The sequence below is a fragment of the Tursiops truncatus genome, chromosome 6, assembly GCF_011762595.2.
Source record: "Tursiops truncatus isolate mTurTru1 chromosome 6, mTurTru1.mat.Y, whole genome shotgun sequence".
NCBI lineage: Eukaryota > Metazoa > Chordata > Mammalia > Artiodactyla > Delphinidae > Tursiops > Tursiops truncatus.
Window position 1 is genome coordinate 114,963,760 of NC_047039.1, and position 16,044 is coordinate 114,979,803.

The 16,044-nt window shown below is 65.9% G+C and overlaps 1 protein-coding gene across 7 annotated transcripts; it reads left to right on the top strand.

The window, feature by feature from the left end:
• Positions 1 to 757: 757 nt before the first annotated feature.
• On the top strand, positions 758 to 15,652 carry LOC101338380 (negative elongation factor B). 7 transcript variants are annotated; one of them, XM_004321141.4, is made up of 13 exons: positions 758 to 1,169; positions 1,503 to 1,666; positions 1,849 to 1,948; positions 2,299 to 2,529; positions 4,454 to 4,639; positions 5,365 to 5,477; positions 6,064 to 6,166; positions 6,333 to 6,428; positions 6,591 to 6,733; positions 6,807 to 6,913; positions 9,058 to 9,199; positions 9,308 to 9,416; positions 9,582 to 10,435. In XM_004321141.4, the coding sequence occupies exons 1-13, from the start codon at positions 1,068 to 1,070 to the stop codon at positions 9,726 to 9,728; spliced, it is 1,743 nt and encodes a 580-aa protein (XP_004321189.1). In that variant the 5' UTR covers positions 758 to 1,067; the 3' UTR covers positions 9,729 to 10,435. The 7 variants fall into 7 exon arrangements, with proteins under 7 accessions (XP_004321189.1, XP_033715065.1, XP_033715064.1 ...); XM_033859173.2 differs by lacking the exon at positions 9,582 to 10,435 and adding an exon at positions 14,234 to 15,652 and having other exon boundaries at positions 932 to 1,169; positions 6,333 to 6,436; XM_033859174.2 differs by lacking the exon at positions 9,582 to 10,435 and adding an exon at positions 14,234 to 15,652 and having other exon boundaries at positions 6,333 to 6,436; positions 9,058 to 9,416.
• The last annotated feature ends 392 nt before the right edge of the window (positions 15,653 to 16,044 follow it).

Sequence of the window (16,044 nt, forward strand, 5' to 3'; positions counted from 1 at the left end):
TTTACTTTTGGTTGCATTGGGTCTTCGTTGCTGCGTACGGGCTTTCTCTAGTTGCGGTGAGCGGGGCGGAGGGGGGCGGCTACTCTTTGTTGCGGTGCGCAGGCTTCTCATTGCCGTGGCTTCTCTTGTTGCAGAGCACGGGCTCTAGGCGTGCGGGCTTCAGTAGTTGTGGCACCGAGGGCTCAGTAGTTATGGCGCATGGGCTTCGTTGCTCCGCAGCATGTGGGATCTACCCGGACCAGGGCTTGAACCCGTGTCCCCTGCATTGGTAGGCGGATTCTTAACCGCTGCGCCACCAAGGAAGTTCCCACACTTAGATTTTGGTCTTTGTGATAACACTACGGTGTGAGCTTCGCCGTGTGAGCTTCGCCGGGTTGGACAAGGAAGAAACCAAGTTCCAGGATGAGAGAGGGTCGTGCACCTGGTGGGCGCTGTGAGGTCAGCAACAATATTTTTCATGATTACTAAAACGCTCTTGGCTAAAATAGCAGCTATGAATCTCCTGAAGCAGGCCGCGGCACCCCGCCCCCTGTGCTCCATCCCCCTCCTCCGGTGCCCCCTCCCCCAGGCGCCCCGCAGCACTCCGCCCTCCCTCCGCGCCAACCCTGTTCTCCTTTGCCGGTAAACGGCTGCAAGCGCCGCGAGGCTGGGCGGGGTCGCGCAGGAGGGCGGGGCCCGGGGGGGCGGGGCGGGGCCCGGGGGGGCGGGGCGGGGTTTTCTCGACGCCCTGTGCGTCGTCCTGGCACCGCCTTCGCGCTCCGTCTCCGCCAGGCGAGGGCCGCGGCGCAGTTGCCGGGAACCTCTCCGGGGCGGCGGCGGCGTTTCCGGGGAGCCGGTTGGCGGGCGGACCCGGCTCCTGTGCGGGGCGGAAGTGGGCGGCTGCGGTCCGAGGGGATCCGCGCTGCGGGCGGAATCTGGCCGAGCTGGAGGGCGCCGGGGAGCGGAGCTCGGGCGGCCCCCGAGGCCCGGGCGAGCGGACAGCTGCGGGGCCTGCGGCGAGCGCGGCGGTGCCCGGGGAGCGCGGAGGAGATGGGGCGCCGAGCCGGATTGGGGCCGGGGCGTCGGCCATGTTCGCGGGGCTGCAGGACCTGGGCGTGGCCAACGGCGAGGACCTGAAGGAGACGCTGACCAACTGCACCGAGCCGCTCAAAGCCATCGAGCAGTTCCAGGTGGAGCCGGGTGGAGGGGCCGGGTGGAGAGGCCGAGCGTCTGGGTGTGAGTCCGGCGTGGGGCGAGGTCGCGTGGGAAAGCGGGCAGATTTCTCTCCCTCCCGATCGCTGCGTCTTTTCCCCGGGCTGGAGGAACCAAGTGTCCTGAGTTGAGACTACGTCGACGGACATCTGAGTGGTTTCCAATTTTTGCAGTTACAGCCAGCGCGGCTGGGAACATCCTTGTCCCCGCCTCCGTGTGTACTCAGGGCATCCGGAGTGCCTGGCCAGACGGGGCTGTGGCTGAGGTTTCTCTTGTCGCCCGAAGAGTCAAATCGAGCTCCGCTTCTTTAGACAGAAAATGGCGTGCTGCTGCCTTCCCTGCAGTCGGCCTTGCCCTTCTTGGACCTGCATGGGACGCCCCGACTGGAATTCCACCAGTCAGTGTTTGATGAGCTTCGGGACAAGCTGCTGGAGCGCGTGTCAGCCATTGCCACAGAGGGGAAGGCCGAGGAGAGGTAAGTGGGCGGTGAGATGGGCAGCCCCCTCCCCAGCTCGGGCACTGAATGTGCCCCGGTGGCTACACATCCCTACTGAAAAAGGGGCCGCCTGTGCACATCACCCACCGGTCTGGGGACAGGCAGGGAGCTGCTTCCGACTTGGTCCTGGGCTGCTCCCTCAGTGCTGAGAGTCCTTCCAGGTACAAGAAACTCGAGGACCTTCTGGAGAAGAGCTTTTCTCTGGTGAAGATGCCATCTCTGCAGCCAGTGGTGATGTGCGTCATGAAACACTTGCCCAAGGTAACAGCCGCAGGACCAGCTTGCCCTGGGGAGGTTTCCCGAGCTGCCTGCCTCAGGAATAGCAGCTCCGGAGCACGTTCCCCTCGCTGGCTTCTCCCTGAGCCGAGCCGCGCATCGACTGAACCTTGGCACAAGCTCTGGAGCGTGGCGCCCTTTCTGGGAAAAAGCTGTTTGTGGGCAGCACAGCTCCTGCCCCGTCAGAGCCTGGGGGGCCAGTCACGGGTGCCGCTGTCAGTTGGGGCTGGGCTGGCTGTGGCCTCTGCTGTGGGGGGCTGAGGCCTGCCGGCTTGTCTTGAGGGAGACCCCTGGGGCACAGGTGCTGCTCACAGGTGGGCTCCGGGGTCACGTAGGTTCCTGAGAAGAAACTGAAGCTGGTGATGGCCGACAAGGAGCTGTACCGGGCCTGCGCCGTGGAGGTGAAGCGGCAGATCTGGCAGGACAACCAGGCGCTCTTTGGCGACGAGGTCTCCCCGCTGCTGAAACAGTACATCGTGGAAAAGGAGAGCGCGCTCTTCAGCACGGAGCTCTCCGTCCTGCACAACTTCTTCAGCCCTTCCCCCAAGACCAGACGCCAGGGCGAGGTGAGGCGGGGCGGGGATGTGTGCAGGGCCTCCCCCGTGAAGCCCGGCTTGTCTGCTTCCAGAAGGCTGGGCTCAGATGTGGGGCTGGCAAGGGGCGTTGCAGCACTGCACCTGGGTGTGGGTCTCTGGTCTTTCCTGCGTACTTGGAGCTCGGCAGCTTAGCCGGCCTCTTCAGCTAAACTCTCTGTGTCTTCTTTCAGCTTTGGGAGCTTTTCTCTGTTTCTGTGTTTGATTCATTCCTTGTTTCAACAAATGCTTTTTTTTTTTTCTTTAAATAAATGTATTTATTTATTTATGGCTCCGTTAGGTTTTCGTTGCTGTGCGCAGGCTTTCTCTAGTTGTGATGTGCGGGGGCTACTTTTCGTCGCTGTGCGCAGGCTTCTCATTGTCGTGGCTTCTATTGTTGCGGAGCACGGGCTATAGGCGCACAGGCTTCAGTATTTGTGGTACACGGGCTCCGTAGTTGTGGCTCGTGGGCTCTAGGAGCGTAAGCTCAGTAGTTGTGGCGCACGGGCTTAGTTGCTCTGCGTCATGTGGGATCTTCCTGGACCAGGGCTCGAACCCGGGTCTCCTGCGTTGGCAGGCGGATTATTAACTGCTGCGCCACCAGGGAAGCCCAACAAATGCTTTTAGGGTGCTGACTCACTGCCCTGGCCCCTGGGCCCTTCAGTGACCCCTGGGGTACTGGGGCACCTGCCTGGGGGTACTGCAGGCTCGTGTGGGGCGGACCCTATGCAGTAGGTGTCATATTTCGGTCCCTGAGAGCTCCAGGGGTAGAGGAAGGCTGTGGAGAGGGGGGGGGGGGGGTTGTTGTCTGGAGGCCACCGTGGACACTTTGACCTTTCCTGGTGAGGTTGGGGTCCCTGGCCCGGTTCTAGGAGGACCCCTCAACCTGGGAGGGAGGTGATGGTACGAGGCCAAACGTTGGCCAAGGAGCGTTCGATGTTTCGCCGTGTTCTTTCACCGCCAGCCTTCTCACCTGGGGTTTTGTGTGTGTGGCCTGAGGTAGGGCCTCACCTAATGTTTTCTCTCAGATGTTGGGCCGGTGCTCGCAGCACCACTTCCTGGACAGGCCGCTGAGTGTGTCAGAGCCCTGCCTGCATTGCGTCCCCTTTCGTTTGGGGGAGCCTGGCCTTGGGCCGTGCTCCTGCCCCTTCTTCACTCTCCCCTCCAGGCCAAGGGTCCGCCTTGGAGTCCTGCCAGGGTAAAGGGAGAGCGCGGTGGCAGGTGACACGTTGCCCCACCGTCCTCGGGTGGGTTAGGCCTTGGGGCTGTGGTTCTGTGCCCAGCAGGCCAGGCCGTGGTCAGGCTGGAGTGCGCGCCTGTCTCCGCGTTAGAGGTGCCGGTACGTCGGCGCTGAGACGCGGGTGATGCTCTATGCCTGCCCCGCTTGTCGGGGTGCCAAGGCCTGCTGGTGGTCCTCGGCAGGGGCCCTACGGTGGGCTGCCGTCCCTGCTGACCTCCCCACTCGCTGCATGCAGCCTGTTGGGCTGCCTTGGTGTCTCACACCAGGTGGCCCTGTGCATCCTTACGGCCCCAAGTGGGGCCCCCTCCTGTTGGCTGCCGCCTTGGCAGGAGCCTCCCAAATAGGGGCAGGGGGCGGAGGGGGGCGGCGGCGGCCGCCGGGAGAAGGCGGGAGTGGGGTGGCTGCGGCAGGGCCTTGAGCAGACGCTGAGCGTGGCGGTGCCGCCCATCCTCATCTGGGCCCGAGTCCCCCACGCCACCACCGGCTGCCCCGCCCACCGACTCTGGTGGAGTCTGGGACCCGGGCTGACGGCCTCTCAGAGGAGCCGCAGGGCGTGATGGGTTCGCTTCCTTAAAGACAAGAAACGTCGCCACCCAGCACAAGTTGATGTTTTGTGAGAGAGGAAGCTTAGCGCCACAGGGCCGTGGCGTGTGCGAGGCCTGCCCGGTGTCCCGGCAGGTGGTGCAGAGGCTGACCCGGATGGTGGGCCGCAACGTGAAGCTGTACGACATGGTCCTGCAGTTCCTGCGCACGCTCTTCCTGCGCACCCGCAACGTGCACTACTGCACGCTGCGCGCCGAGCTGCTCATGTCCCTGCATGACCTGGACGTCGGCGACATCTGCTCCGTGGACCCCTGCCACAAGGTGGGCACCCGCCCGCCGTCGCTGCTCTCCCCCTCGGCTTCTCTTTCCCCTCCCCTTGGATGTGGCGGTCCAGGCACGTGGGCTCCGCCCGAGCCCCTGTGCCACCTCTGCCCACCCGGCTGGGGGACCGTGATGTCCCCTGGACGTCTGAGCCAGAGCCAGCTGCGCCCCGCCCCCTCCGGTCTTTCCGGGGCCTCTGGCCCTCCCCTGCCCCAGAGCCCTCGGGGGCTGCTCACTGGCGAGCTCTGTGTTTAGGAACAGGGCTTTCTGCACTGTCCTTGTCCTGGCATAGGTGCCGTGCGGCCCCAGACGGCGTCCCTTCCCGGGGCTTCGCAGCGTCACGCTCTGAGCCGGCACTGCCCCCTGCACAGTGGGGGCCCTGGAGGGGCCTGTGCGGCCCCAGACGGCATCCCTTCCCAGGGGCTTCGCAGCGTCACGCTCTGAGCCGGCACTGCACCCACCCCCGCACAGTGGGGGCCCTGGAGGGGCCCATTTCAGAACAAAACGCCCATTTTGCTGTTTCTTGCAGCACCTGGCCTGTGGGGGTGTGGGCACTTGGGCCTGCTTCCTTTGTGCTGTCCCATTCCTGGGGGCAAGCCATGCCTCGGCGACTCGAGGTGGGGGTCCCGATGTTCGCCAAAGGCTCAAGAAAGCTCAGGCAGCGGTGAGTGCTGCCTGGAGGCTGCGGTCTCTGGCTGAGTCCTGACCACGCCTCCTCCCCGCAGTTCACATGGTGCCTGGACGCTTGCATCCGAGAGCGCTTCGTGGACAGCAAGAGGGCCCGGGAGCTGCAGGGCTTCCTTGACGGAGTGAAGAAGGGGCAGGAGCAGGTCCTGGGGTGAGGGTCGGCCTTGTGCCGGGTCCTGTCCACGGGCGTCCGGACGAGCGTGCTGTGGCCGCAGTCGGGAGCGGCTGTTTTTTCCAGTACATTTTAGGAGGACTGGTTGGCGCCCGTGCCCACGGCTGAGAGGCTCGGCTGCTGGGGTGAGGCCGTTGCTGTCCCAGGCGAGCTGGGCGCCCGGGCTGGGGCTCTGGTGTCTGCAGCCACGTGGGGCCTGCCTGTGAGCTGAGAGGCCCGCCGCACCCGGAGGTGGGGGGGTCTGGCTCCCGGCAGGGCCCTCTCTGGGTGGGCTCCGCCTGGTCTCCTGTCTCAGCTCCTCGCTCCTGGAATTGTCTCTGTGGGAACCTGATTGAATTTATGGAGTCCGGGTCGGGTTCTAGACCAGGACTGGACCTTAATTCTTTAAAAACCACTTGATGCTTCAGGTTGTTAAGTAAGTTAAGGGCAAGTCACGAACCACAAGCTTGTGGAAGGCGGTCCTGGGCGGCGTGGCCGTTGTCCATGCCGAAGGGCCGTCTCCTCGGGTCAGTGGCTTGGTGGGCCGGGAGCGCCCCTCACTGATGCCGCGGGCACGTCCTCACAGGGACCTGTCCATGATCCTGTGTGATCCCTTCGCCATCAACACCTTGTCGCTGAGCACGGTCAGGCACCTGCAGGAGCTGGTGGGCCAGGAGCTGCTGCCCAGGGTGAGCGCACCCGGCTGGCCATATGCTGCTTTCTGGGGGACATGTGGGTGTGGGGAGAGCACACACACCAGCCAGGTGGAGGGCATGTGCAGCCAGAGCCCCTGGCTGAGTGCGGTCCGGGCGGGGAGCTCAGGTGAGCACGGCCAAGGCCTGCGTCTCCCTGCAGGACAGCCCGGATCTCCTCCTGCTGCTCCGGCTGCTGGCGCTGGGCCAGGGGGCATGGGACATGATCGACAGCCAGGTCTTCAAGGAACCCAAGATGGTAACAGGGTCAGGCGGGCTCCTTCCCACTGCCTTCTCAAGGGACTGTGGGGTGGGGTTTGGGGAGGAGGACGGGCCCCAGGCCCACGTCCGGGAGGATGAACGGAGGAAGGGGGCCGAGGGGCAGGGACGATGCAGGACAGCTCTCGGGCCTCTGCCCCAGGAGGTGGAGCTGGTCACCAGGTTCCTGCCCACGCTCATGTCCTTTGTGGTGGACGACCACGCCTTCAACGTGGATCAGAAGCTCCCGGCCGAGGAGAAGGCCCCGGTCTCGTACCCGAGCGCGCTGCCAGAGACTTTCACCAAGTACGGGCTGCGGGCACTGGGCGGGAGGGCCTTCCCCTTGGGCTCCCTCGGGGCTGACGGTGCTCGGGCGCAGGTTCCTGCAGGAGCAGCGCGTGGCCTGCGAGGTGGGGCTGTACTACGTGCTGCACATCACCAAGCAGAGGAACAAGAACGCGCTCCTGCGCCTGCTCCCGGGTCTCGGTGAGTCACGTGGGCGGCGGGGCCCAGCCGTGTCCTCTCACAGACGCCCTCGGCTCTCGCCGCAGCCCGCGTTTGCGAAGAGCCACCTTAATCTTTTCCTGAGGGGCGAGAGGCGTGGAGCCCCTCAAGTCCTCAGACCATTGAGAGAGCCCCCGCTCCGCGGTGGTGAAGAGGCCGCTTCCCCCGGGAGCCTTGCTCTGCCTGGGGTGTGGGGTGCAAGGCAGGAAGACGAGGGAGGGATCTGAGTGGACCCCTTCAAGGGTAAGGGAGCGCCCAGCCGGCCCGCCGCGCACGACAGGCCCGGGGCCTCTGCTGGCCCGGTCCTGGTCCCGTCTGAGGCGTTGCGGCTTCCCGGGGAGGATCTCACGCTTCACCGTCTGACAGTGGGGCGTGCTGTTTCCCGACTTTTCCACGTGGGGGAAGCGGCCCATTGTGGGTATTAGTTTCTACCCAGCCACCACCCAACTGATCAACAGGAACTTATTCTTACGGTTCTGGGGGTCAGAAGTCTGCAGTGAGTCTCCCAGGGCTGGAGTCAGGTGTGGGCAGGGCTGGCTTCTCCTGGGGCTCCAGGGAGAAGCCCCTTCTTGTCTCCTCCAGCTTCCGGGAGCCGCGTCCTTGGCTCCTGGCCCCTTCAGTTCATCTGTCCAGCTTCTCCCGTCCTCCTGTCTCTGGCTTTGACTCCCGCCTTCCTCTTCCAAGGACCTGCGATCACCGTGGGCCCACCCGGGGCGTGCAGGACCATCTTCCGTCTCGGGGCCCGGTGCCCCTCAGGTGGCGCGTTCACAGGCTTCTGGGTCAGCATGTGACGATCTCAGGGGCGACAGCTTGTCTGTTTCGGGGGCTTCCAGGAGCACAGTCATAAGGAACTTGGATTTGCCTCATTCTTTCTACTCACTTTTGAACTTCTGTATCTTTCTTGTTTAATCGTGTCTGTAGACACAGGATGTCCTGTGAGGTGGGAGCATCAGTGTCTCCCAGCCACGAGCTGCCGCCTGGGGGGCTGGGGTGCAGGTCTTCAATCACGTTCAGGGAGAGCGATCTCGTTCTTTGCTGTAACTGATAGGTTCTGGTAAGAAAGAATGTTGGTTTTTAAAATTCTTTATTTTTGAACTTTTTTTTGGTGGGAGTTTTTGATGAAACCCAAGTAAAGAGCACAGGATTGTGCAGGCCAGTGCCCGTCGCCCACCTGCACTGGGGTCCGCGTGTGGCTGCCGTCCCGTCCGCTCAGCGGTCTGTACGTAAACCCGGCAGACTGGCTTGGCACGGTGCAGCAGGTGTCTCTACAGAAGACAGACTCTTAAAAACCACGACCTTGGCACGTGGTTGGTTGGGGTCCAGGTCCTGACGGTGGCCGCGTTGCCCCAGTTGTCATATAACACTTTTGTGCGGATGGTCTGTGCAAGTCAGGAGTCAAACAAGGGCTTCCCTTCACCTGGCTTCTCCGGCTGACTCTCAGGTCTTGTGGTCTGTAGGGCTACGCGGGCTTTGCTGGGGGAACCAGGGCGTTTGTTCCCCGGTCGGGACTCTGCTGGCAGCGTCCCTTGGTGCAGTGACCGTGTGCTCGCTCGAGTGTCCTGTAACCGGCCACGAGGCCAGCCGAGTCCTCGGTCAGCTGTGCAGCAGGAGTGCACCCCGGGCGCGTCTGGTGGGGTCGTGTCTCCCGCCGCGTTAGGGGCTCGGTGGCTGGGGTTGCGTCGGCGTTTCTGTCTCAGCTGCTGTGCCTGCCCGCGTGCACTCGGTGGTGTTGCCGGTGATCGCTGCGATCGGTTGATAGTTACTCTTGCCATCTCTCTCTTCTGAGGTTTGATGGCCGTGGCTTCAAAAAAAGAAGGCTCGTTTGCTCCGTTCTCTCTCCTCTAGAGCCCGTGGTCCGGCAGGCCTGCCGGGCCAGCCCTCGGCACTTCTGTGTGTCCTCTCGCTACCGGCCCATTCAGCTTTCCCTCTGCTGGAGTCCCCTTCATCCTAAGCCCCTTGGCCGCTGGGCAGAGCCACCCGTGACGGGCTCTCGTCCCTCCCCACCCCTGCTCTGGAGCCCCACCCCCACCGTCTGCTTCCCCCGTCCAGGCCCAGGTTCTGGCCCTCAGGCCCGGGTCGGGGAGGTGGGTGTTGGGCGAGCTGTGCGACGCCTGCTGTGCTTGCAGTGGAGACCTTCAGCGATCTGGCGTTCGGGGACATCTTCCTGCACCTGCTCACGGGCAACCTGGCGCTGTTGGCGGACGAGTTTGCCCTGGAGGACTTCTGCAGCAGCCTCTTCGACGGCTTTCTCCTCACCGCCTCCCCGAGGTGCCCGTCCTCTCGGTCCACATCTCGGTCGGGGGCGCCGGGCACAGCTGGGGAGGGGGTGGGAGGGCGGCTCTGCAGCCGCCTGCAGCCCAGCGCGGCCTCTTCCAGGAAGGAGAATGTGCAGCGGCACGTGCTGCGGCTCCTCCTCCACCTGCACCACCGGGTGGCCCCATCCAAGCTGGAGGCCCTGCAGAAGGCGCTGGAGCCCACGGGCCAGGTGGGTGCCCTCCCCTGCCCCGTCCCGCCCCAGGCTGGCTGGCGTGCATGTGCGTGCGTGTGTGAGAGAGAGAGAGACAGAAAGGGAGAGGGAGAGGGAGAGAGGAGAGAGATCTGTGTGCACACGCTCTGGGCCTGCCCCGAAGCCACGCGCTTCCCCCCACAGAGTGGAGAGGCGGTGAAGGAGCTGTATTCCCAGCTTGGTGAGAAGCTGGAGCAGCTGGACCGGAGGAAGCCCAGCCCGGCCCAGGCCACAGAGACCCCAGCCCTGGAGCTGCCCCTCCCCAGCGTGCCCGCCCCAGCTGTACTCTGAGGCTCCGCCTGGGGCTGCTCAGGGGTGGGCAGGGCCCCCGGTGGGGTCGTGGCCCTGGTCAGCCAGGGGAAGAGGCGTCTCTCCTGAAGGTGGACTGACTGTTCTGGGACTGGGGGTGGGCTGAGCGGAGACCCCGGGGACCGTCCTGTGGGCAGGGCACCGGTGCTCTGCACCTCAGCCTCCCCTGGAACTTGGTCCTGGGAGGTGTGTGCCTCCTGCGTGAACGGGACCCGGCCGGCTCCCTGGAGCACAGGCCTGCTGCAGACCTGCTGCCCCCCGCCTGGCCCCTCGCACTCCCACGCCGTGGAAAGCTGCTTGCTTGTTCCTCCTCGCGTGTGGGTTTCCACTGCTGTCAGGCAGACAGGCAGTAGTTGGCATTAGGAAAAGGACACCCGTTTTCCAAGGGGTGGGGGGTGGGGGGTGGGGCAGGGTCCGAGGCCTGAGGGGAAGAGGGCGGGCCGGCAGGGTTGGCGCCCGATTGGCAGAACCGCGGAGTTTGCTGGGGGCGGGGGTCTGCAGGTGGAGCCCAGCTCTCCAAGGAGCTCCTCCCCTGTTGACAGTCCCGAGTAGCACATGGGGGAGGAAAGCCCAGGGTCCCCTGCTGCCTCGATTTACCCTCCGAGCAGTGTCCTCGGCCAGGGGAGGGTCTGCTGCTGCTCATAGTGAGACTTTCACTTTTGTAAATAAAAGGCGTTTTGGTAAATCCAGCAGAGGAGCTGTTCTGTGCGCGCCCAGGGCTGGTTGCAGTGCAGGCTGGCGAGCACTTTCCTGGCGCCTTTCTCCGTGGGCACAGCCTGGATGCCCAGCCCCGTCCGAGACAGCAGCTGTGGATGGTGAGGCCTGGGCCTGGCTGCGCTCGGGGCCAAAAGACTCGACACGGTCAGCCCTGGGTGGGCCTCAGTGCCCATCACCAGTGCTGACATGTTGCCGAGGGGCAGGCTGTGTGGAGGTCACTGTGACCTTGACAGGTGCGGCTCTGCAGGTGTCGGGAGGCACTGGTAGAGATGGTGACTGAGGAAAGCAAAGACCCGGGGGTGTGGGCGTCAGCAGTCGGGAGGAGCCCGGTGTTCGGTGTTCGTGCGCTGATGGGAGTGACAAGGAATGAAAAGTGGATGGGGCTTTGGGGGACGGCTGGGGTGTCACTGAGTGGGGGAGGGGGCAGCGCCAGGCCCAGGTGGGCCCCGCGGGAGCGGGCGCGTTCCCAGGGAGGAGGCGGGGACCCCCTTCCAGCTGCCGCTTTTCCTCCGGGAGCCAGGGGGTCCTGGGCTGGGAGGCAGGATGGGGCAGAGGTGAGGAGAGGATGAGGAAGGAGCTGGGCCGGGGGAGGAGCAAGTGCCCGCACGGGGCCGCATGACCCCCCGTGAGGCTCACGGTCAAGGGGGACAGAGACCAGTCGGAGGCCAAGCTCCTCCAGCCCCGACAAAGGGACCGGGGACCAGAGGCCCCCCAGTGAGCGGGGCTCGTCAGGGGGAGGGCGTGAGCTGCAAGGACGGACGGGGTGGGGGTGAGGGCTGCAGCGACGGCGAGCCCCAGGTGGGCCGGTGGGAGGCGGCAGCTGAGCTCAGGGACCCTCTGGGGCTGCGAGGGAGGCGGGAATCCTGAGGCTGGACCGGGCAGGGCTGCGGGGAGGCTGGGGGGTGGGAGGTCTGGTCAGAGGAAGGGAGCGTCCACATGGGAATTCGGGGAGGAGGGAGCATGTGTGTGGTGCAGGCCCTGCCCACCTCCAGGCCAGCAGTTTGGGAACCTGAGCCCACACTGGGCTGGTGGAGGGGTCGTGGGTGGGCAGCGAGGTGAGGGGTCTGCAGAGACCAGGCTGAAGTTGTGGACCTGAATTCGGGGCTGGGGACAGGGCTGGACAGGGTGCGGGCTGGAGGGAGGGGTGGGAGGGCATCCTACGGGCGTGGTGGGCTCGGTCCTGAAGGGTAGGGACAGGTGGGGCCCCCTTCACCCCTGGAGATGGGGGAGAAAGTACAGAGGAGGCGGGCCTCAGTGCAGGGCTCAGGCTCACCCTTGACCCCGCTGGGGGCAGGCCCTCTGAGGCATGACTTTCTTGACTCCTGCCACACCCCACGTCCAGGCCCCCACCTCACCCAGTGCTGGGGCTCTGGACCCCAGCAGGTTTGGGACCAGCATCTGGCGGAAGCAGCCGCCAGCCAGCGCCCCGCCCCCACCCCTGGGCACCTTTTCCTGCGTCTGCCTGTCAGGGCCCCCTGGGGTTCTCTGTGTCAGAAGCAGCTGGGAGACTGTAGAAAGCCTGAAGACGCCGAAGGACCCCACCCTCATCCCAGGGCCGTGGGGCACCAGCAGAGGCCTGGACAGATGTCCTTCCGTCCTGGTTCCAGGAAGGCCTGGGCAGGGGCCACATGGTGCGTGAGGCCCGAGGGGTCCCTAAGCACCTGGCCCAGCACAGAGAGGGGCAGCGGGTCTCGGGGAGCCAGGCCCGCAGCTGGAGAGGAGGAAGCGGAGAAGCAGTGGTTTCTCAGTGATCCTGCCAGAGGGCATCGGACACACGTGGACAGGCAGGAGCCCCATATTCTGGGGAGGACGGGAACCCCCAAGCCCATGAGTGGCTTCTCCCTGATGCAGGTTGGACAGGGAGGTGGAGGGAAGCTAGGAAGTGGGGAGGGATGGCACGCTCGGCAGGGGGACCGACCCCGTGTGGGCAGAAGTGTGGAGGATGAGGGACAGGGAGGCTGGAGGATGGGGGGCTCAGGACTGCCAGCGCCCGCGGGACACAGTTGAGCTCGGGGCCAGGACTGGTTTGGGGGCATTACTGGTTAGTAGACCCGCTCCAGAGGGGAGGGTCATCCAGATAGGCCAGTCTCCACAGAGATGGGAACGGGGGTGGGGGCAGGGCCACTTGAAGCTGGTGGCGGGGAGGGGCCCAGAGCCTCCATCTGCCAACTCCGGGCCCAAGTTCTTTCTAAATTTGCCTTCCGACCAGGGCCCTGAGTCATGTGTGGGTTTTTTCCCCCCATTCTAGAACTTCCTGCCCTGTCCTGGGGGGGTGCTCTAGGCCGAGGTACAGGGGAAGACAAAGGGGGAGGCGGGGGGGGGGGAGCGCCGTGGAGCCCGGGACCTGGTAGAAGAGGGGGAGGAAAAGGAAACGAGCCCTACTCTGTGAGCACCCGGATTGGGCTTGGGCAGGGTGAAGAGGGGAGAGGGTTGGAGGACCCCAGCTGGGGGACGACCCTGCCCGCCCGCTCCGCCTCTGCTAATCGGCAGCCTGGACATGCCTATCCCCCTCGCTGTGGGTCCTGCGGGGGGCGGGGGGTGGTCAGGCGCAGATGTCCCTGGGGAGGTGGGGGTCCTGTGGAGGGCAGGCTGAGGAGCAAAGGCACGTGGGACCCCAGGGGAGGCATTGCCCTCGGCCTCACCGGGTGTCCTGGGCCTGGGCTGAGTCAGGAGGGCTGGGAGGGCTTTAAGGTAGGTGACCAACCGGCCGGGGTACCTGGGCGAGTCAGCCAGGCCTCCCCCTCTGGTGCCTCCGTCCAGCCTGAGTCCCGCCCGCGCCACACCCCTGACTCACTTCCTTTGCAAAGAAGCGGAAACCTCCCCAGAGCTTCCTCCGCTCCGGAGGAGGTGTCGCTGCCCCTCTGAGCCTGAGCTGACCCAGTGAGGCCCCTGACCCCACCCCGACCCCCGCCAGGAAGCCAGCACATTCAGCTTCCTGCGTCGCAGGCCCCAGCCTCTGGCGTGGGCTGGGGGCCCGCCCTGGGGGGCTGAGGGCGGGCCAGCGAGAGCCTGAGCTGACGCAGCTGCAGGTACTGGGGAGGGCCGGGGGCATCCACCCCACCTTTCTCCAGCTGTCTCAGTGGCTTCATCTCTCCTTCTCCGGGTCTTGTCTTTCTGTTCTTCTTTTCACCCCACCCCCACCCGCCTCTAGGGGGCTCCCTGCCCCCAACTCCATTAGTGTGCCCACTAGAGCAATGCTGGGAGGCCTGGGCTCAGCTTGGGGACAGGGGCCCATTCTGGAAAGCAGAAGTAACGGCCAGACCGCCCCACCACCACCACCACCAAGTGTTCGTGGGGGAGGGGCATCTCTGAACTCTGGGGATGCTTGGGCGTCTGCTTCCCACGCCCCCCTCTAGGGACCGGAGGGCCCCCGGCGCCCGGCAGTCGAGCTGCGTCAGGGGCGGGGTCCGGCCTTGACCCTGCTCCACCCCTAATTGGCGGCAGGTTGGCACCGACTCCGACTCCTCCTCCAGGAAGCCCGGGCGGCGGCCGCCTGATAAAATGCGCCCCCGCCCCCCACCCCCCCCCCCCCCCGCAGCCACTTCCTCAAGGCCGGAGGCTGTTTATGCGAGGATCCGAGAGATTTGCATTGGGGCCCGGCCGGGAGCCGCTTCCTGGTCAGAGGGGCGAGGCCCGTGCCAGGCCCTGCCCTCGGGGCAGCGGGCCGCACTCCGGGGGGCCTCGCGGGGGTGGGTGGGGCTGAGATCTCGGGGGAGGGTCCCAGTCGGCCGGGCGGAAGTCTGGAGACCCTCTCCGTCTTCCTGTTGCAGGGAGGGTGACCTGCATGCCAAGCGCCGCCCCTGCGCCATGGACCGCGGCCAGCCCAGTCCGGAGCCCGCGGCAGCGGACCACGTCGCCCCCGGCCCGAGCGTGATCGCGCCCGTGCGCGCCGTGGTCCGCCTGCGCCGTCGCGTGCGCCTCCTGCGCAAGCGGTGCTTCTCGCCTACGGCCGTGAGGCCGGACTCCGAGCCCCGGGCGCCGCGCGCGGACCCGGACCAGCCTCAGTTCTTCACCTTCGACGGCCCGGCGGAGCTGTCCTCGAGGCCGCCGCGAAAGAAGCGCCGGCGCAGCCGCTTGGTGCTCTACCCCGAGACGTCGCGCAAGTACCGGCCGCGCGTGGAGCGCCGGAGCCGCGCGCAGCGTTGCCTGTTGTTGCTCGTGGCCATCGTGGGCTTCCAGGTGCTCAACGCCATCGAGAACCTGGACGATAACGCGCAGCGCTATGACCTTGACGGGCTGGAGAAGGCGCTGCAGCGTGCCGTGTTCGGCCAGCCGGCGGCCGTGGAGCGCATCGTGGCGCTGCTGCGGGACTACCTGGCCACGCACGTGCACAGCCGCCCGCTGCTCCTGGCGCTGCACGGGCCCAGCGGCGTGGGCAAGAGCCATGTGGGCCGCCTGCTGGCGCGCCACTTCCGCGCGGTGCTCGAGGACGGCGCGCTCGTGCTGCAGTACCACGCGCGGCACCACTGCCCCGAGCCGCGCGCCGCGGAGGACTGTCGCCAGGAGCTGGCGCGGCGCGTGGCCGACGTCGTGGCGCGGGCCGAGGCGGAGGAGAAGACCCCGCTCCTGCTTCTGGACGACGTGGAGCTCCTGCCGCCGGCGCTGCTGGACGAGCTGCACGGCTTCCTGCAGCCGCAGCGCTCGCACCACTTCCACAATGCCATCTACGTGCTCCTCAGCGGCAATGGCGGCGCGGAGGTCACGCGCTTCGTGCTGCAGAACGCGTCCCGCGCGCTGGCCCTGCGCGCAGACGGCGCCCACGGGGCCGGGGCCGCGGCGGTGGCGGCACAGGCTGAGGAGGAGCTGCGCGCCAGCCTGAGGGCGCTCCTGGTCCGCGAGCACCCGCTGTGGGAGGTCGCGACTATCGTGCCCTTCCTGCTGCTGGACAAGGGGGACGTGGTCAACTGCTTCCGGGACGAGATGGCCGGGGAGGGCTTCTTCCCAGAGCAGGCCCGCGCCGAGCTCCTGGCCGCGCAGCTCAGTTACTACCGCGTGGCTGGCCGGGAGTTCGCCGTCACTGGCTGCAAGCAGGTGGTGGCCACGGTGAACCTCTTGTAGCGCAGGTGCCACCGGACGCAGTGGACGCCCACTGGCACGACGGGACGTTGGTTTGACAGGGGCATTTGGAGGGAGGGGACCCTGTGGATTTGCCCCAGGCCTCTACGCCTCGAATAAATCTGTCCATGGCCCTCCGCTGGTTCACACTGGGACCTGGGGGGACCGGTGGGGCTGGGGCAGCTCTGAGCTCCTCTGCCAATTCCAACCTCCCTCAGAGCCCCAGCCTGCCACCTGCTGGGTCCTTAATCCAGCCTGCATTCTTCAGCGCCAGTATGTCCCACAGGGCTGGCTCCCCGGGAGTGGGTAGGTCTGTCTCTGTGGGACAGGATAGATGGCGGCAGACAGCGTGAGCAGACCCCAGGGACACACAGCTGGTCCCCTGCAGAGTCGCATGTGACCACGAGTCTTTCGGGTGCCCGCAGCAGCCGAACACACACTCCCCCACACACACCTGCTCACCCCGGGGGCCTAAAATTCCGGATGCTTCACCACTGCAAGAATCCCGTGGGTCTGCCTGGACTTC